Source organism: Anastrepha ludens, chromosome 5 (assembly GCF_028408465.1).
Source record: "Anastrepha ludens isolate Willacy chromosome 5, idAnaLude1.1, whole genome shotgun sequence".
NCBI lineage: Eukaryota > Metazoa > Arthropoda > Insecta > Diptera > Tephritidae > Anastrepha > Anastrepha ludens.
The window spans coordinates 6,973,889-6,995,287 of NC_071501.1; the positions used below are offsets into that span (position 1 = coordinate 6,973,889).

Consider the following 21,399-nt stretch of genomic DNA (forward strand, 5'->3'; position numbering starts at 1 on the left):
AGCCGCAGACACACAGTTGCATATATGTATATTGGGTACCCGGACATAAGGGCATTGCAGGATACGAAATTGTAGATGAGATTGCCAAAAGTGCTGTTTACAGAAAATTTGAACAAGAAAACGACATACTGAAATCTTTAAATACGGTATAATACATCTCTGCGGACTTGAAAATACGGATAGATAGGAGGTGGAAAAATCTAGCCACTTGCAGAACCGCGACAATCATGTTTACACAGAGCGCAGATAAATACGTCCGATTCGAACTAGCTCTGTCTAGAAAAAAAGCAGAACTATCGTAGGTATGGACAGGCCACAATTTGCTAGCGTCGCACGCATACAAGATAGGAAATACAAACAACGATAGCTGCAGATTTTGCAATGAACTAGAAGAGAGAGAAACGCTAGAACACCTTCTATGTTCCTGTCCTGCATTAGCTAGAACCAGATTAAAATGCTTAGGAGCTTTACAATATGAGAAGTTAGAAAACCTCTCGGGGATAGAGCTCCAAAGTTTACTTAGATTCGCAAAAAACGCAGACGTATTACAAGATGTCTACTACAAAGAAACGTAAGGGTCTAGCTCCATCTGGTAACACTAAAGATCAATAGGTCTATGTGATGGCTTTCAGCCAGCCAGGTCAACCTAACCTAACCTATTTTATAAGTGGTTCAATAAATAATAAATAATAAATGAATTTTATGTTACCAAAGTATGTTTTTTTATTTGGTAATGATTTAGAGTGCGTGAGACCCTTAGGACCAGTTTTCAGTGCTAGTTTAAGTGTGGTGATTTTTTAAAACTGAGATTAAGCCTACAAAATTGGGCACTTAAACTTAGCTTAACCTAAAAGCAGAGTTTAACCAGCCTTGAAAAACCGGCCGTTAATACTTACTTAGGTGCCTTAAAGTTTTTGGGTTTTCATTGGCCTTTAATCGACCACACCTAGCCTCCTCCATTTTAAACACGTTCTTGTCTGCCACATTCTTTTTGCTGCAATGGAACTTAAAGATTTTATTCCGCATTGCAAAATATCGCTGTAACTCTTAACATTCGGAAGTTTTACGTTTCTTATTTCTGTCGCTTTCGAAATCCGCTCATTCATGCATGCGTCTACACCAGTAGTTCCCACGATTATCATGTCCAAAACGAAAGAAAAAACAAATGTAAAAAAAATTAAATAAATAAAAAGTCTGAATTTACATAATAACAACAAGTAGCCGAAATTTATTAAACCAAACAAAGAGTTTTAAAAGTTAAGCTGAGTCAAGTGCAAAAATCAAGAAAAAAAAACAAAAAAAAAACAGAAAAAACAGAGAAAAAAACTAAGTATACTACCAAGATACAACTAAGTCCACATATACATAAATACTTACATAGGTACACAGACGAAACCCACCGAGTTCAGCGTTCCAGGAAGGCGTTGAAGTGTCGGCTTCGTTGAAGAAAAGAAAAATGCATGCATTCTCGCACAGAAATGAGGTACAAAAAGGCGAAAACTGAAGGAAATATTGAAATAAATAAAAAGCTGCGAATACTCGTAAGTGTGCGTCTTTTAAAAAGTGAGCAAAATAAGTTGGCGCTTGCATGCAGAAAAAGAGCAAAAAATAATAAACACAGTTAAAATAAATTAACGCGACTGAAATGTATAAACAAATATGGCTTGGCGTTGATTGTACGAGTAAATGCGATTTGTGTGCTTACACAGGAGTTTGCTCGCTACCGTCGAAAGTGTCGAAGCCAGTGGCAAGTTTTTAATTTGCGCTGTGAATTTTTGTTTATGCCTAGCAAACTACTGTAAATGAAGTGAAAAGTTTATGCAAGCATTTATTTAATTTAGTTTTTATTTTGTATTTCTTTGTTGTTTTTTTTTTTCTGAAATATTTTTGTACCAAACCATAAGGCGATGGGAACGCAACGACACCGGCTGAGACTGGCTTAGTGGTGAGCCTTTTGTTTAGCTAAATGCAATCTGTCGATGCAGCGCAAATAAAATAAATATGAAAATTATAAATAAGTCATAGAATAAAGTTTATTTGGTAATTTTTTTAATGTAAGTGTCAGTGTAAATAAATGATTGCAGAATTTATGATAAATTAGATATGAAATACCCGGCATGCGCTGTTCAGCCGGTAAGGCAAATTATCTTCTTTCAACAACTTAACATACACTAATTTTTATTTTATGTTGTTTTCACATATTCTGGGAAAATGAAAAAAGGATTTCCCACTAGAAAAGCATATATTCATATAGCCATACTGACCGTGTGAAAAGACCGCGGATTTTCCAGTTTTAATCCACAAATTTACAGATGCACAGTTTTAGAGAATTTCAAGTGAAGTTATGTATTTTTTAATATTTTAAAATACATCTGTGCTTGCAATAATAGCAGCGTGACATATTTTTGAAATTTATTTATAAATTTTTTTTATAAAAAAAGATTTTTTATGAAAATATAATTAAAAAAAAAAAACAAAAACCGTGACTTAAGGTTCTACACTTTGCACAAAATTAAAATTATTTATAAAAAAAAAAACTCAAAAAGTTTTAATACAATTTTCAAAACTTCAATCAGGTTTTTCATGAAAATTCCACGTATGAAGTCTTACAGCCCATTAAATTTTGTTAAGTTAAAACTTTGGTTTATATGGTACTATTGAATGAATTAATGCTATTGAATTGAATTTTAAAAAAATTTGCGGGAAACATTTTACTAAAAAATCACGAATATTATATGTATTTACAGAAGTTTTTTTATATAAGAAATATGTATGTAATAAAAAAATGGATGTAATTATAAAGAACGTTTTTTCCTTTACCAAATTAAGTTTTCTATCAAACGAAAGTTTTCATAAAAGAAATAAATGAATTAAACACATTTTCTCTGTGAAATTGCTGATTTTTTTCTTATGGATTAAATCTCGACAGTAGCAGATTTAGGAACGGAAATATTTTATTTTAACAGCTGGAGTCCAATGCCACTTATTGGGTAAATTTTCTGCAAAACCATTATATCTTAAGTACCCATACCGAATTAAATCGAACCAAGAACGCAATTTTTGACCCGCAACTATTTATTGCAAAAACACTGATATCATATTTTATACGCGTACATTCTGAATACGAGCAGAAACAGACTTTTGTGGTTGAGATTTTTACAAATAATTCTACTCCAGCATCACTTAGCGGGTGCAAATATTTATTCCCAGGAAATTAGGATATATTGTGATTATGAACCAAATCGGATTATAAATACGATTTCGATCAAACGTCCAAATAAACTCATTTACCTTTCAGAGCAAGCTCGCCATAAATCGGAAAAATGGACGAACCGTGCATAGGAGTGAATAAACCTCAAAATCAACAAACTTTCAAATGTATATTTTAGATGAGGAATATAATCATATTACAATTAATATTAATAAATGCATATTTTTTTCCAGGTTAAACGTCCGAAGACAGAGCACACGGATACAAATGAACGAAATCGGTAAGAAGAAATCACCATATAAATTGTCTAAAGCAGAATAGGAAGGTATGTTGGTGTAATAATCGGTAGATAAGCGACTGCGCTACAACATTATGAACCATGGACCCATAACATATTTATTTATTTATTTAATATCATCGATGAACTTTCTTAAGCTCACAAATGGCAAATAACAACTCAAGCATCCTCTAGAATCTCTTCGTATTCCCAAATTAAATATTACCAGATAATTTCCGAGTAGTTATCGTTATCTCAAGTGGTTGTAACACATTAAGAATGACAAAAGTACTTAATGATGATTACTTTCAACAATTATAAATACTTATTCTGAATGCATAATTTATGCTTATGACAATTTTTAAATATAAAACTTCAAAAGTTTTTCCTAGTTTGCTTCGCATAAATCGCACACCAAGCACGGCAAATTATCTAATATCTGCATTTAGGTTCGAATTATATATTAAAATAAAAATAAATAATTGGCGCATACACTTCTGTTAGGTGTTTTGCCGAGCTCCTCCTCTTATTTGTGGTGTGCGTCTTGATGTTGCTCAATAAATGGAGAAATCTACAGTTTTAAACCAACTCCCAACTGCAGATGGCTTTTTTATGAGGATTTCAAAACAGAAAATAATCTCAAAAAAATGTCCAAGTTATTTTCCGCTAACCTAACCTTGGCAGTGACAAAGTAGGTGATCAAAACTATCTCCACCTTTCCTCGCACCAGATATTCTACAAATTCAAGTTTCGCACTTTGAATAAGATTTACAAGGTGGCACTAAATTAATCATCAAATTTTGTTTTTGAATAACTTTTTTACTAAATAAAAACAAAAAAACTAATGATTTTCAGATACATATATAGAGCTTTATTTTGCCCGTCGCGCACTCCATTGCTTGTCTGTTTGTATGTTGCAGCTGTCTATTTCACAATTGTCAAATATCATTAGCGCAGGACGCCATTTGCAAAAATTATAAATCCTCCGATGGGGTGATTAATTTCGCGCCACTTTGTATAAAGTTCGAAAAATTTTCATCAAACCTTGAAAATTTGTTATCAGTAGTATAAGAAAGAGTACATTCCAGGTGGCTCAACATTTTTATTAATTAATTTTTGATAATTTTTTCCACAGACGGTGTCGCGTTTTATCTCTATAAAAAAAATCGTGAATACGGAGAAAATTCGAAACACCGTAAAAGAAAATTAAAATAAACGAGCCTTTCTAGCAACTTGAAACTGGCAATTTATTATACTGAAATGTATTTATATACTCAATTTGTTTTTTTTTTTCCAATTCTGATTAAAAAGTTAGAAGTTTTTCCAACATTTCTAATTTTTTTAATATATAAAGTGTGAAATCTGAATTTATACGTTTCTAAGTTAGATAAAGAAGTTTGCCTATATACAAAATTTGCCATTAAAAAAACAGAAAAATATTCAAAATTGGTCAGAATTTGGTAAAATGTTGAGAGGCTATATTTTCTGGTAGGCTGTATAAGTATATATGTATGTATGTAGGTTACAATACTCAGGGCATCTGGGTATCGCCGCTATTAAAGGTAATATGACCGAGGATTCAAATTTGCTCATTAGACACCTTTATCAACAACTAAGCCTCTGCCTGTCTATTTTGTATACGATTTTCTGGCCTATTTACGCGTACTTTCAGCGAATGGACTGGAAATTAACTAAGTGCTGAACCACATTTTTACCTTAAAATATCTTTAGCGATATCAGGTACCACTACATCGATAGTTTAAGCCATACTTTTCTGAAATTGCAGTTGAGGCCAACGTTTAGTACAAAATAGTTTCTTAAAGAGGTGCAGCAGCTTCCTTTTGATGACTTGAGAGCCAACGCCCAGCGCGTTAATGGCAAGATAAGACCATAAAGGCCATAAAATTTGCAAGCTAATATAATAAACCCAAATTATTAACGATTTCAATCTTTTCCTTATTTATATTTTAGTTTATTTATTTGAGAAAAAAAATTGTTCGCTTCCAATAAAGTCCCGTTTCTACTAGACTCATAACATTTTTCCATCGTAAGTACAAGAAATGTCCATCGAGCGTCTGAAAGTACTTCAAAATGCAGTGAAAGCAAGCGACAAATGAGCAATAAATTTAATTTTTTGTCAGCGACAAATTTTACACCCTTACTTTTACACTAACAGAACTGAAGCACTTATGGCCTGATACATACGCACATACACTATTTTATTAATTATAAATTGTTACAAAAAGTATAACAAAATGGGTACAAATTTCAACGAAATATTCTTTTCTCTTCATATTTTGCATGCATGTAAATACCTATATACATATACATTAGGGTGTGCCAATTTGTATGGAACATCGACATCGTCCTTAGCAGACTCGGATTCTACATCAAATTATAAGAAAAAAACTCCAATAATTACATATACATTAGGGCGGGTCAATTATTGTTCGTCGGCGTTTCAAGCTTATGTGGATTTTGCATACAATTATAAAAAAAGTCCATTAGAGCATAGCTCTAAAGTTAATTTCGAGCGCCCACAAATTTAAAAAAAAGCCATCTTTAAATTAATACAAAGTTAATATCAAAATTATTTGTTAAAATATTGTGACGGTTAAGTTTTTTTAATAAGAAGTTGTATTTAGGGAATTTTTGGTATGAAAAATATATTTTTGATGTAAATGAAAAAAATAAAACTCAAAGAACTGCAGAATTGTAGTATGAAAAGTGACTATATACAATTTTTTTGTTTGGAAATCCAACTAAAATTTGCTCAAAGACCGAAAACAATTAAATTTTACAGATATCAAAAATTTATTTTTACATTTTTGTTTTCGAATTATTTATTTTTTGTTAATCAACACCATATTTTTAATTATTTTTGTTTTATATCCTTTCACTTGCAGCACCATAACCATAACTCCTCCCTTTTTTTCATATTAATTAAGGATAGCTTCACTTAAAATTGGGCGTCTCGAAAATGACTTTACAGCTATGCTCTAATGCACATTTTTCCTTATAATTGCATGCAAAATCCAAATATGCTTCGAACGACGACGAAAAATTATAGACCCGACCTAGTAAATATGTATCTAGTGGACATTTTTTCCTATAATTTAATACTTAATCCGAATTTGCTAAAGACGATGTCGACAAAAATCGTTTCATACAAATTTACCCACCCTAATGTATATACATCTGCATATATGCGGTTCTAGATTTTCCCGTTAAAGAACATGTGAAAGAATTTCAAAGAATTTCATGCCACAAATCTTTCAAACCACTTTTGATTTGGTACGAGTTTGTACTTGTTCTCCTCTTAAGCGGTTTAAATGAAATCAAAAAAAAAAAGAAAAAAGGATCCCCAATAAATGTGTAGAAAAATGTCACACATAAGCGTTTTTAACACTTTGTGCGCTGTATGGCATTTAAATATAAAAATGAAAGAAGTTAAAAAGGAATTCTGGGCATTTGAAATGCGCTTAACACTTAACACATGCGCATTCACGGCATTATTCCTGTGTTTGCCGTCTTTTAGAAATGCCATAGAAATCTGTTACAGATGCACAACAGAAATGCAGGATGCGCCCACTACTTAAAAGATTAGACTACTTTGGTGAAAAAAGTAAAGCACAGGCGTGGCTCTGTAAACACAATGCATATATTTATGGATGTGTATGTATGCAATGTCCACTTACATACATAAAAATGTTACAGTTATTCAGAATATTGTTGACTTTACGCAGGGTAGGAGAAATTATTAAAATAGAAAGAAATTTTTGCACGAATGATTTTTTAAATTGCATAGTTCTCGAACGAGAAATAATTCGCATAAATCTGGAAGAAATAGATTTCGAGTTATGGCAAGGAGTGAAGACAAATAGGCAGCAAATGAAATTTGAAAATACAACCAAACAAATTATCTAAAAATAAACTTAATTCGGTGTATGAAAATAAAAATGTTAATAATCGAACTTGGCCTGGAAATGTTCCTTGTCAACTTTCTTCACACTCTATGTATATATGTATGTATGTAAATGAACTGATATATCCGTGAACATTCGAGAGGTTTTTTTTTTAATTTAGTCTATTGAAAACAATGGATATTTAAAATAATCGATTAGCACATACTTTCGTGGTCATGTAATCACCCTTTTTAATGGTCAGTTGGCTTTCACGACTACGACAGAACCAGCCGTAACAGATAATTTAATGAAATTTTATAGGAAAAGTATTCAATAGTTTATCTTTGGTATTTTATAAAGAATTCAGGCGATGCTTCATTCTTTATTAACACCAGAAAAATGATAATTTCCGTTCGACAATCGCAAACAATGGATGCCTTGATTATGCGATCGATTCAATTTTTGATGACTTGGTCAATTATTACGGCATTATTCCATAGCATCTTGAATGTTGGCTTCGAGCTCGTCGAAAGAGGTTGGTTTGTTAGGTAGACTAAGAACGTATGAAGTCTGGAAGAAAATGTTCAAGAGTTGTCAAGTCACATGATCGCAGCAGCTAATTGTATTTGTTAAGAACACTCACCGTGAGATGACCCAGTCGTCAAGTTTCTTCGTCACAACTTCGAGCGTTGCATTGCTTGTATGGCGTTTAGACCTGACTTGTTTGAAAGACAGCTTAGATATAACGAAGTTTTCAAGTTACTGCAAGAGTAAGTCGGTTAGCAATGCTCTGTAACGAGAATCAATGACTGTAACGATGTTTTCTTTTACTGCCGTACTACTCGTATAAACCGCATCAAACAGTCAGTCTCTGTGGATGCATTTATGCTTTATCGAACAGATGTGGATTGCCTTCGCTTCAATAATGGTAATTTTGTTTGTTGGTATAGCCGCTGAGCCAAAAATGGAGGGAAGCGACTTCACGACGAAATTCACGTAGCGTATTTACTACACAAGTGAACAACACTTCAACTCTCGACAGAAGCGAACTATCTTGGCGTCAGTCTTGACAAAACGCTTACGTGGAATTCCCATATTGAGAGAGTTACTTCACAAGCCACAAGGGCATTCTTTGCCTGCACAAGGCTTTTTGGTAAGACATGAGGACTAAACCTAGAATGACCTTCTGGACATTCACCACAGTTGTGAAACCCATAGTCACTTATGCATCCTTAGCATGGTGGCCCAAGGTCAAACAAAGAAAAGCAGTAAACGAATTAAACAAACTGCATCGCCTGATATGTGTTGGTATTACAGGGGCTATGAAAACATGTCCCACGGAGGCATTGGGTGTGCTCCTGAACATACCACAGCTTCCAATCTTGATTGAAAGGGAAGCTCGCTCGAGTGCCTTAAGATTAAAAGGTATATCTGAACTTAAAAGCGGCGATACGAAAGGACATTTAAAGATCTTAGAAGACTTCCTACATAGTCCCATTCTTCATAGGGATGATATACTATCACCCAAACCAATACTCTTCAGGAACTTCCAAGTTATAATTAATGAACGCACAGACTGGAGAACTAATTCTATCACTTTCAAACCTGGCTCCCAGCTATGGTTTACTGATGGGTCCAAATTGGAAAATGGTAGAACAGGGGCAGGAATCAATGGGCCCAAATTCAAAAAATTGATTCCGATGGGATCCTACCCAACAATATTCCAGGCAGAAATACATGCCATTGAAATATGTGTGAGAGAATGCCTTAGAAGGAAAATGAGAGGTACTCACATCTACATACTTTCAGATAGCCAAGCGGCTCTAAAAGCCCTTCTATCAACAACTATCCCCTCTAAATTGGTAAATGATTGCCTAAACCTTCTCAACACGTTAGGGAACCTCAACATAGTAACACTATGCTGGATTGCGGGACATGAAGGACATGAGGGAAGGGAAATGGCTGATGACCTTGCAAAACAAGGAGCAAATATGCAACTTAATGGTCCTGACCCTTTCTGTGGACTCACAAAAGGCCACATTAATGAATTCCTTGGAAAATGGGAAGAAAGAAAACTTGCCGCACACTGGCTAAACTGTGCCGGTCAGCGTCAAGCCAAACTATTCCAAAATCCCAACAAAGGAATATCTGACAAGCTTCTCTCACTAAGAAGAGTAGATCTGCGTCTTTTAACAGGATATCTTACAGGTCACTGCAGCCTGAGTTATCATCTAAATAATATTGGTCTATCTGAGACCAATGTCTGCCGCTTTTGCGAAATGGACATAGAAAGCTCAGAACATGTGCTTTGTGAATGTTCTGCGTTGGGCAGACAGAGATTTCATCACCTTGGTGGTATCGTAATATCTCCATGCAATCTTTGGAACAACAAACCCAAAATTGTGCTAAAATTTTTAAAAAGCCTAAAACTGTAGGGTTACAAAAATAGGCTTTTCACAATAGATCAGCTCTGGCCGCAGTGCATAATGGCCTTCTAATAATAATAATAATACCATACAAGTGAACTAAAATTTCAATAACATTTTTTAATAATTTTGAGATTTTAAGTAAGCGTGAAGAGATGCTCGATGAAATAGCGAACTTTACCGGACATTTTTACAGCTGCAAGTCGTTAATAACTCTGACAGCTACAGAAACATAAAAACTGGAAAAGTTGAAAAGGAAAAACAAGAAATGATGCTATCTGGCCACCTTTTAATTAAAATAAATAGTTGATATGTACGTGCTTTGGAGAAGCTCTCGAAGGCTTACCATTGACTGTTGAGGACCGATTGAATTGAAAATAATTTTTTTTGTTCGAGTATAATTTAATACTTGATGCTCCCATTGGACTTCGATTAGTATATATGCAAAGAGTCTATTAAAAAAAACTTGTTTTAAAATAGAAAAAAGTAAAAACTTTAGATTATTTCAAGTTTCACTAATTTTATTCAAAATACGACACTTAGCAATCATATGTGAAAAATGATATCATTTAAATATCCACCATGAACACTTCTGCAGGTAAAATCCGCCCAAATTTTTGAGAACGTCAAGATGTCGATGTTGAAGGTTGCTCAGTAACACTTTGCGCTACAGCAGCATTACCCCTAACAGAACGTGCAGTTTTCATAATATTTAATCTGTCAGTCCTTTTTCTATTTTCAACAGAACTAGTGTCTTTGAAATTTTTCATCAACCATTGAGTTGTCGACTCATTCAGATGATTATTTTCTACATAAAAATTACGAATTTAAGAATTTTTCGTTCTTAAAGATCGACCATTTTCATAATAAGTTTCAATAATTTTAACGCCTTGTTTAATGGCGTTAGTTATGTTATAGTTTAGTTATGGTGGTAGTCGGTCTGTACGACCAACTCACTTAGACCTTACAGGTACGTTGTGATACCACTGTGCTGCACGGGAACCCAATTTACTTTCCTTCGTGTAACGATTTTGTGGCTCTTATTAAACGTAGAATTGATCCCGTCGCCACGCTAGACAGCTCTGTAAGAGAATTGAAAAAGTATTTACCTAGAGAACCTACTCTGATTTTAGCTAAGGCTGGGCAATTGCAAAGGAAGTGCTCAACTGTTTCTTCCTCTTCCTCATTTCTACAACTTCTGCAATATTCACGGGAGTAAACTCCTAGTCTCGAGGAAAGCCTGCCAAGTAACCAATAACCGACAAATATACAAGCCACGACCTTCGAAATATCATCACTTGAGAGGCCAAGCCGTTCCTTTGTCTTTTTCTTGTTATTTGCGGCCACAGTAGCCTAGCTATTACGCATGTATCTTCATCTCTCCATGATAATGTTGTTTTTTATTATTAGTTTGCTCGTGGCCATGGGTATTTACTTTTATCACTGAGCACACACTGAGTTGAAAAGCTGTACCTTTTCTGGCTAACTTATGAGCTTTACAGTTTCCTTCAATATCTCTGTGCCCCGGAACCCAAATAAGGCTGACCTTGAATACGTCACTAATATCATTCAGGGCTGCCCGGCATTATTGTGCAACTTTCGGTCTTAGTATAGCCGCATTCGTTGAGTTAATGGCCGCCTGGCTATCCGAGAATATATTTATAGTCGTTTTTGTTACGGCATGCAAATTTAGGTATGAGCCACTTCTTTTATAGCTAGTACCTTTGCCTGATAGATACTGCAGTAGTCTGGTAGTCGAACGGATAGTTCCAGTCGTAATTCCTTCAAAAATACTCCATAGCCAACCTTATCATCTAGCTTGGAACCAACTGTAAATTATTGTCAAGTAGGCACAATTGTCAAAGATGCCAAAAAAAAAGGTTATGTCTAGGAATTATTTAGATAGATTTATTGGAGGTTTGCACTTCGACCTCATGGCATTATTTACTACTGACATCTAGATGCCACTTTTGAAACCCTTTCCAATTCAATGTTTCATGCAGACTTCAAACACATTATCCACCTTATCCACTCTATGTTAACTGCGTATCCCTGCTTTCGAGCTGCTTCGTTTTTAAGCGTTCAAATTTGTTGAGCTATAATTAATTTAAAATTTCTCAACACTGAACAGCTTCAAAGTTTATAAGTTAACGCACGTGCCTATGAGGAGCTTCATATAAAAAATTACCTAAACCTGATGATCATTAATACGAAATTAGCTTTCAAGCCAGTTTAAAACCATATTTCCCTAATTAAACATTCGCTCTTCTTAATCAAAATCAACTACGAGCTATGAATAAAAGAAACATTTAATATTAATTCTAAATTCTACCTTTTACGAAGATTTACACTAAGCTTGGCATAGTAAAAGTGACATATTTTTTCTGCTTCCTTAAGCACGTGTTCGTATTCGTATGTATGTATGTATTTATGTACCACATTTTGTCTAATTGCCGCGCTATAACGCAATCAATCAACAGACTTGAGCAGCAACAGAAAGAACAAAAAAACACACACACACGCGATGAAAAAACGTTACACGAAGAAAGAGTTGTTGCTGCTGGCAATACAGAAATTTATCATAGTTTTTCAAAATAGAAATTGACTACTAATTGGGAGGAAAAACAACAACGAAACAATGGCCAATGACATGGAAATGCGACTCCAAAAAAATGTCTTGTGACACTTTTACAATGCAATTCGACACCTGCCTGCTGTGGCGTGTGGTTCGAGAGACAATCATATAATATTTACATACATATCTACATGGCATACATATGCACATATCTGCGTACAATTTAATCTCTATAAGTTAATGTGTATGAATGAAATTTTTGTCTCTCAATAATATTATATTTACTGATGCTGCTGGTGGGGGAAGCTGTTGAGGTGTTGCGCTGAGTTGAGGTGGCTGTGTGGCTTTGGCCATTCACATCTTCAAAGTAATAAGCATGGGAAAATGTTTGGAAATCATTTTTCTTGCTATTCAAATTTGCCTGCCATTCATTTGGCACTCCTTCACCCTTCGCAGCGATTGTCTCGTGCGCAACACTTATTCGTAATTGGTTGGTGATAAATGAAGTTCATTGTCGTGCCGTTGGTCGATCATATTTTAGTTGATGCTATATTGTTGCTGCTGTTGTTCTTGTAATTTGATGCATAGGTGTTGTTGCTTTTTGTGATAGTTGTAGTATTGTAATTCTATAAATGTCTCAAGAGTGTCAGAAATATGAGTGGGAAAATTGTTTGGCTTCCTTTGGTCTCATCCACGGCTATAGCGTGCCTGTGTGTGTGTGTATGTGTGTTGAAATGATAATATGCATTAGTATGTGTGGTGGGTTAAAATTGAACCCGTGATTAATTTAGTGAGGTGTAATTCAATAAGCAATGTAAATTTACTGAATACCTCTATTTTAGTCTTTTTAGCTTTAAACGGAAATGCATTTGTGGGTAAAAAATTATGCCGATTAATATTTGTATATTAGTAACAATTATGGAGTGATATTAGTAAATGGGTTACAACACTTTTGTGCACTAATGTATTATACATATATGCGTACATGGGCTCACAAAAGTTTACGTACCTGCTGAATTTGCGCTTTTCTTTCTATAATAAGACAACCAATTTTACTATTAAGGGTACCCGGTGGTCTAGAGCACAAAAATTTCACCTATTTTCACGATGTTTTTTTTTTTGCCTTTAAAAATTAAAAAAAAACGATGTATCAACTTTTCGGGCTTATTAGTACGTTTATTTAGCATACAAAAATTTTTTTTTTTTACTTTTGAAACAATATTTATTATTATAAAAATGCCGATCTAAAACTTAGAAGGAAAGACATTCGGTTGATGGTCGGCATCATTACAGGACACAACCCATGGGGTCAGCATATGACCACCATTGGAATCATCGAGGACCCGGTATGCCTGTCATGCCTGGAGGAGGCGGATAGCACTGAGCACTTTCTCTGTGAGTGTCCTGCCTTTGCTAGAGCGCGACTACGAGTATTGGGTTCCGATGTCATGAGAATGAGTAATATTCGTTCTCTAAAACTGGAGGATATTTACAGATTTGCCAAAGAATCTGGAAAATTCTCACAGGACTAACTTACTCTATCTCTGTCTCTATTCTTTCCTATCTCTTTCTCTGATACTTTTCTCCCTCCCTCCTTGACTATCTACCCCCTTTCCAGAGCTTTAAATATAATGGGCTTTTTAGCCTGAGTGTTTTACGAGCCACCAAATCTCCTGGTGCTCCTTGGCTCGACCTTTTCAAATTCAATTTTCAAATTCATTATTATAAAAATGCCGCTGAAGATGACCCTCTCGAAAAATCGAACCCGGACGGCGTAGATGATTTCGAGACTTTTACTCATCTGAAAAACGAAATTCAAGAAGATTCTTAATCAGAAAGAGTGCAGTTATTATGGTCGGAACTAGAACAAATCGAAAAAATGAAAAATTGACAAAATGGCGCACTTTTGAAAAAAAAGTTCGTAAAATCGGGTTTTTTTTAGGAAATTATTTAAATAAAATTATGATTCTAGTTCCGACGATAGCGATACATGTTGTGAACAACATATCCAAATTTCAAGTGATTCAGTTGAATAGTTTCTTTGTTTTCATCCCCGCCTTGCCGAAAAAAGTCGTTTCGAGATAAATGAGTTTAAAGTTGGAGGTACAGGAGCGCGCGGACCACTCTCTACCTAGTTAATGGGCTGTAGAAGCTACAATACTGGGAGTTTGAGCATGAAAATCTCACAGTATATTCTTAAGATAGTATGCTTTCGAAATATCGAAAAAATAAAAAATCGATTTTTTTAAATTTCTAGACCACCGGGTCCCCTTAAATTACTATGACGGTGACCTCAGACCAATCGCAATTTTACCCTATATTTCAAAGGTACTCGAATTAGTGATGCATATACAGTTGTGCGCTTTTCTTTCTAAGAACTCTCTTTTACTCAAATGGCAGGCAATTCGGTTTTCGGAAAGAACATAACTGTATAACTGCACTGATTGACGTTATCGAAGATATTCGTCAGCCCATTGACGAAGAAAACGTCACTTTTCTTACCTTGTTTGATCACTCAAAGGCATTCGATTCAGTTAACCACTCGACAAAACTCGACAAATTTGTATGGGATTTCACCAACTGCTATAAAGTTATTTGCTTCTTTTCTAAAAAATAGGTCGCAAGCTGTTTATAGTGGGCCACATCATCTTTTTTAGACTTGCACAGAGGAGCTCTGCAAAGTTCTATTGCTGAAACGAAATGAAATCGAACCATTTCTGAAGCAAATGGTAACAGAAGACGAAAAGTGGATCAAATACGACAATAATGTGCGAAAAAGATCATGGTGCAAGGGTGGTGAAGCTTAACAAATGGTCGCAAAGCCAGGATTGACGCCGCGAAAGGTTATGCTGTTTGTTTGGTGGGATTGGAAAGGAATCATCCACTATGAACTGCTCCAGGTTGCTCGAACGATTGATTCTACACTTTACTGTCAACAACTGATGAAATTGAAGCAAGCAATCGAAAAAAAAGCCAGAACCGATCAGCAGAAAGGGCGTCGTCTTCCATCAGGACAACGCTAGGCCACACACATCTTTGATGGCTCGGCAAAAACTGGGAGAGCTTGGCTGGGAAGTTTTGATGCATCCACCATATAGCCCTGGCTTTGCACCATCGGACTACCATTTGTTTCGGTCAATGCAGAACTCCCTTAATGGAGTAAAGTTGGCTTCAAGAGAAGCCTGTGAAAATTACTTGTCGCAGTTTTTCGTCGAGAAACCACAAAAGTTTTACACTGATGGAATAATGTCTCTAGAAGAAAAATGGCAAAAGGTGGTCGACCAAAATGGTACATATTTGGTTTAATAAAGTTCATTATAAATATAAAAAAAATGAGTTGAAGTTTGATTAGAAATACGAAAAGACTTTTTCGACTACCCAATATTTTTGGTGCTCTTATCTTTTCTTTGCACATCAAAGATCTGCCAGCAATCTTTACCGAAATGCGCTCTCACTTGTATGCATATGATGCCCAGATTTTTCGATCCTGCAAACTCAATGGAATATCTATTTCGCATTAATACCATAAAGGGGCGCCCACCTCTGGCTAGAAGCGGGAACAGATTTTTAAAACTCTACTTCCTAAGGAATATAGAAAGAAAAGCTCAGGATGGTTCAATATGGAGAGGGAAATGTAGCCCAGCCCCCGCGGCGCACAACGGACCCATTTCGTGGTCTAAGTGGCATCGTTGTCTCTATGTGCGATGCGGCTGCCAAACCTAATCTAACCTAAATGTAACAAAATATAAAACATCTTTGAAAATGCATCAAATATTCATCCAGCAGTTGCAAGCAGAGAATCTGTAGTAAATCGTTCGTGCTGTCTATCATTCGAGATAGACGACTAGGCTGGAATTATTTCCTACAAGGATATGTAAAATCACTGCTCTACGCCGATTAACGAGATACTGAGAATCTACCAGTATGCACTTGAAAGCCAATACTCGTAGAGTTATCGCCAACACACGTATAAGACACTCGCATATGACCCCAGGTGCTCGAAGAAGGACATTAACTACGTCTCTTCGCCGATGGTCACGGGTTTGAGCTGCACATATATCGCAGTTCGCAAGACCGCTAGACCAAGGGAGTTCATTTCAGCTTCTGGTGAGCATCTCCAGGTGGTACGTGGCCTACCCACTCCTCGGCCAGCTTATTGGAAGGGATTCCAACGCAGACCTGCCTAGCAACATTGCCAACACTTTTTCTAAGCGTATGTCTTATCCACTGCCAGTTCTTTTTTCGAATTTCAGTCCCCACGCCGAGCTGGTTAACTTTAAATAAGAGATCAAAAATATCTATCTCCATAGCAAACCCCCTTTATAAGTGCGCCACATTTACAATTGAAGGCACAAACTCACTCATGTGGAGCATATTCGCGTATACCTGTCACATTAATTCAAAAAGGCAATCAATCGTTTTTCAAGAAAATCTCAACGTGCATGTAAACTTCGTAAAAAGTTGAGGTCTTAAAAAAGATAAAAGTATACTTAATTTTTTTTATAGCTGAATGTCACAAGCGCAGTAAAGATACACAAAGCAAATTAAAGAAATGAAAGTAACATTTGCAGCACATATGCTCACACGCACTCTACAACAACAAAGACAACAACAACAGATCAACCAAACGGACAACGATCAAGTCAAGTGTATCGCCAAATGTGAGCAGAGCAGATGATTAGGACTCGCACTTTTTGCTATTTTTGTTTGAATTTTTTTCAATTCACTTCACATTCGAGCTCTTTAAGTATTTACATACGTATATATGTATGTATGTATATATTTCTATGAATGTACCGTAGTTACCAAGGCTTGTGGGACACTTTAGCGCATGGGCTAGATTCTAGCCGCTGGTCCCTAAAGCGTCCGTTCGACGAGGCACTTGGCAACATTTGCGGCTCGCGCCCACGTACACACATACATACATACGTATATGTATACGCATAGTACAAACATGTGAACATATGTCCGCATAGGTTTCGTTGTTCCGTTGATTGTTGCGCCTAACAATAGGACACTTGACTTTACTGTTGTATAGGCGATTTTCAAGTGTTTATTTTTAATTTCCTTTTCAGCTCTCAATTTCGTTTAGTTTTGTGGTCCACGTCTGAGTTTTTGGCTATTACTTTTGTATTTTTACCCTTGTGCGTCTTTGCCGATGTTGTTGTTGTTGTTGTTGTAGTTAACATTAATGTTGATTTTTATGTTTGTCCAAAGAATTATTGATTTTTTATAGCTCATTTTCGTCGCCATCGTTGGCGACAACTCCAACGTTTTGTTACTCTGATTTTTATTTTTATTTTATTTTTATTCTACTTCATTTGATTGTTATTTCTTATTGTTTTTCTTTCTGTTTCGTTGAGTTGTTTTCTGTATTGCATTTACCCTTATTTATTGCTCTTTCTGGATGTGTGCTGCCCGTTTTTCTCATAGTTTACAGCCGTTCGCTAGTTTTTCGTAGAATCGTCGGTAATAATTTAGAGTTTATTGGACCATTTAAGCGAGTGGGTCTAGTTTAAGTCAGAGGCTCGTTTATGTGTACATATGCATGTATGTGTTTATCTCACCAAAATGAGATATAAAAAATAAATAATCAAATTAATTACCTATTTGATTAATTTGATTTATATGTTAATCAGGTTAGGAACACAGATTTTTCTTCAAGCAGATAAGCCTCAGGTATGACAAACAAAAACCGTGTGCTTAATTTGCGATCACTCGTAGGCTTATACAGGTTGGGCCATATAGCGTTTGCTCTTTGAACCACCTATTTTTTTGAGAAGGGTAACTCAAATGACATGTCAAATGTGTTCATAATTTACTTAAGGGTTTGACATTTACGAAATGGGACACTATACGCTTGAACAAAATTGGGAAATATTGAAAACCTATTCCCAAAGTGGGCCATTTTTTTCGAAAATGAGCGAGGAGCTGCGGTTACAGTAAATGGCGAGCGTTACCGTGACATGCTCAACGAGTTGTTTCCAAAAATTGAAGAGGATAATATGGACGACATTTGATTTCAACAGGACGGTGCAACTTGTCACACTGTCAAAGTTACACTCGAACTTTTGGCTACCGTTTTTGAAAACCGAATAATCAGCCGAAATTCCGATATCAATTGGCCGCCTCGGAGCTATGATTTAAGCCCGTTGGACTATTTTTTGTAGGGAGCCGTTAAGGATAAATGCTATGCGAACCACCCAGAGACGATTGATGCTTTAAAATACGAAATCGAAGTTGGCATTCATGAAATTGGAGCCCAAACAATCGAAAATGTGCTTAAAAATTGGGTTGATCGAATAGCCTGTAAAGCCAGTCGTGGCAGTCATTTGAACGATATTATTTTTCATTCATAAATGACAATGTTCAATCTTCAAAATAAAAAAAAGTTTGAAAAAATATTGATTTATAGCCGATTCAAAAGGCAAATTTTACATGGCCCACCCTATATATCTATATAATTCGCTCTTATGTACATCCTTTAAGGGGTATTTGGCCGAGCTTCTCCTCCAATTTGCGGCGTGCGTCTTGATGTTGTTCTACAACTGGAGGTATCTACAGTTTAAGCTAATTCCGAACGCCAGATAAGAGGAGCTTTTTCATGGCAGAAATACACTCTGAGGTTTGCCATTGCCTATCGAGGGGCGCTCACTATTAGATACAACTTTCCATTAACTTTTTCAGTCATTTGAGGTTTCATACCCGGAGATTCGAACCTACGCCCTTCCGGCACTTCGGAATGGTAGTCACTCAGCACTCATAGGCTTAGGACTTGGACTTAAGGAACCGCATCTCACCATTACGAATGAAGTTGTGTATCTCGGTGCAATTTTTGAATGACAGACTAAATACTGTAAAAACTGGACGTTCTGTTAGGAGTATTGCGGCTGTAGCGCAAAATGCGGCTGAACAATCTTCAACATCGATATTTGGACGTTCTCAATGGTTAGGCATTCATGAATTGGCTGTTTGTCGGATTTTTGCTGTGTCCTGGTGGAAATTAGAGTATTTTAAAATTGTTCAAAACAACATCTAGGCGCGTCATTTGAAATACCCTTTAGATATGCATTTATGCGATGCTTTGATTCAGACGTCACTGATGCATATTTTCGAAAGTTACTATCGGGTATTTCGTTAAGAGCTCGAGAACTTCAAATGATAATACGAAACGGAAATACAAATTGCTGAAATTATTTATTTTTTTAATTTTTATAATCTAGTAATTTCATGGGGTTTATTTATTTCATAGACCATTCGATCAGTCCAATTTTTGACTACTTTTTCCAGCAATCTAAATAATAACTCTAAATCAGTAAAAATGCGACTCAAACGAAGGTCTTTTGGCTTCTATTCTTGCATGAATTGTATGTCATAGGTACGTAACCCCAGATCCTAAGGTAGAATTTCCCACGTGGTCGAAGGACAAAGACCAACAAGTTTAGAACGACGACGAATCAACATTTCGGTGTTTTTTCAACACTTTGCTGCATGAACTTAGTGAACATATTAAATTTTTTTAATTTTTTCATTTATTTTTACATTCCACAAAGAAAACCGGGCGAGTAATTTTTTTCTTTCTGGAGCGGATTAGAACTACTTATGTCTCATATGCTTCGGCCCATGAAACACTGAATGAGTTCAATAAAATGTCAAATACTTTGGCTTTTGATTTTTCATCTTCTAAACAAACTTTCAAATTGTCACTGCATGAATTGTATTGACAAGTATGAACTATTTTCGTTAGGTTTTTTATTTTAGTCTGCAAGAAATCACGTATTTCCAAATTTTCTAATAAATAAATATTGGGTTGGGGAAAAAGTAATGTCGTATTTTGTCAATTGAGCGCGACATTTAAACATGTTGTACTCATTGCATCGGGTCACAATAAACGGCGATGTGAAGACGACAATCTGTACTACAAGTGTCTACAGTGTTGTGATCGTACGTTTCAGTCTGAAAGAAGATGGAGTCCACCAAGCAAGAAATTCGTTTATGGGCCTGATACTGTAACGATTTGCACAGCACATCGTTGGTTCGATCGATTTCATTCTGGTGTAGTAGATGTCGAAGATGCACCCCGTACTGGTAGGCCAATCGTCGTAGAGACTGATAAAATCGTTGAAATTATCCAAAGAGACCGGCATTTGAGCATTTGCTCGATTAGTCAGGAACTAGGTGTAGACCACTAAACCGTTTGGAACCATTTGCAGAAGATTGGATTCCAAAAAAAGCTGGATATTTGGGTGCCACACGTGTTGACGTAAAAAAATCTCTTGGACCGAATCAACGGTTGCGATTCTCTGCTAAAACGGAACGAACTTGACCCATTTTCGAAGCGGATGGTGATTGGCGATGAAAAGTGGATCACGTACGACAACGCCAAGCGAAAAAGATCGTGGTCGAGAAGCGGCGAGCCGGCCCAAACCATCGCCAAGCCAAGGGGGATTTATAAAGGGGGGATAATGAAGTTGCCTTCTAAATGGCAACAAGTTTGCGAACAAAACGGGGCATATTTGACTTGAATCGGATAATTCTAAGTACGTTAAATAAAGCGTCAAATTTCGATCCCAAATACGACATTTCTTTTTCCCCAACCCAATAAATAAATAAATAAATTTAAGTTTGACGTCACCACTCATCTCCGGTAAGCGCCCCATGGCATGAATGGTGTAGCCCTTTTTGATGATTTCGGTGGGTTGTCAATAACCAAAATTCTCAAACAACCAGCGTTGCACTAAATACCGTTCGAGATGCTCTAAGTAGATATTATCCTCCTTTATTAAATAGATCTGCCTCGTCTAGTGCGAAAAAGTTCATATTTCTATGGAGATCCACATACCGAACCGAAAGGGCCTACGGAACCATGTAGAAATGCCAGGTCTGTACAAAGAAAAACGAGCATTGAGGTTGTAATATCACATTTTCTAGGTGCTTAACGCCATAACTCCACAACAAACTAACTCAACATCTGCCAAATTTTTCTATGGACCTAGTCCAGTTTG

General features: G+C 36.0%; 1 protein-coding gene across 1 annotated transcript in view; it reads left to right on the forward strand.

The window, feature by feature from the left end:
- LOC128863680 (developmental protein eyes absent) overlaps nucleotides 1–21,399 on the forward strand; it is a 45,712-nt gene that overhangs the window by 20,525 nt on the left and 3,788 nt on the right. The window contains exon 2 of the mRNA XM_054102958.1: nucleotides 3,445–3,491. Within this exon, the coding sequence (XP_053958933.1) occupies nucleotides 3,445–3,491 (47 nt within the window). The remainder of the gene's footprint in view (nucleotides 1–3,444; nucleotides 3,492–21,399) is intronic.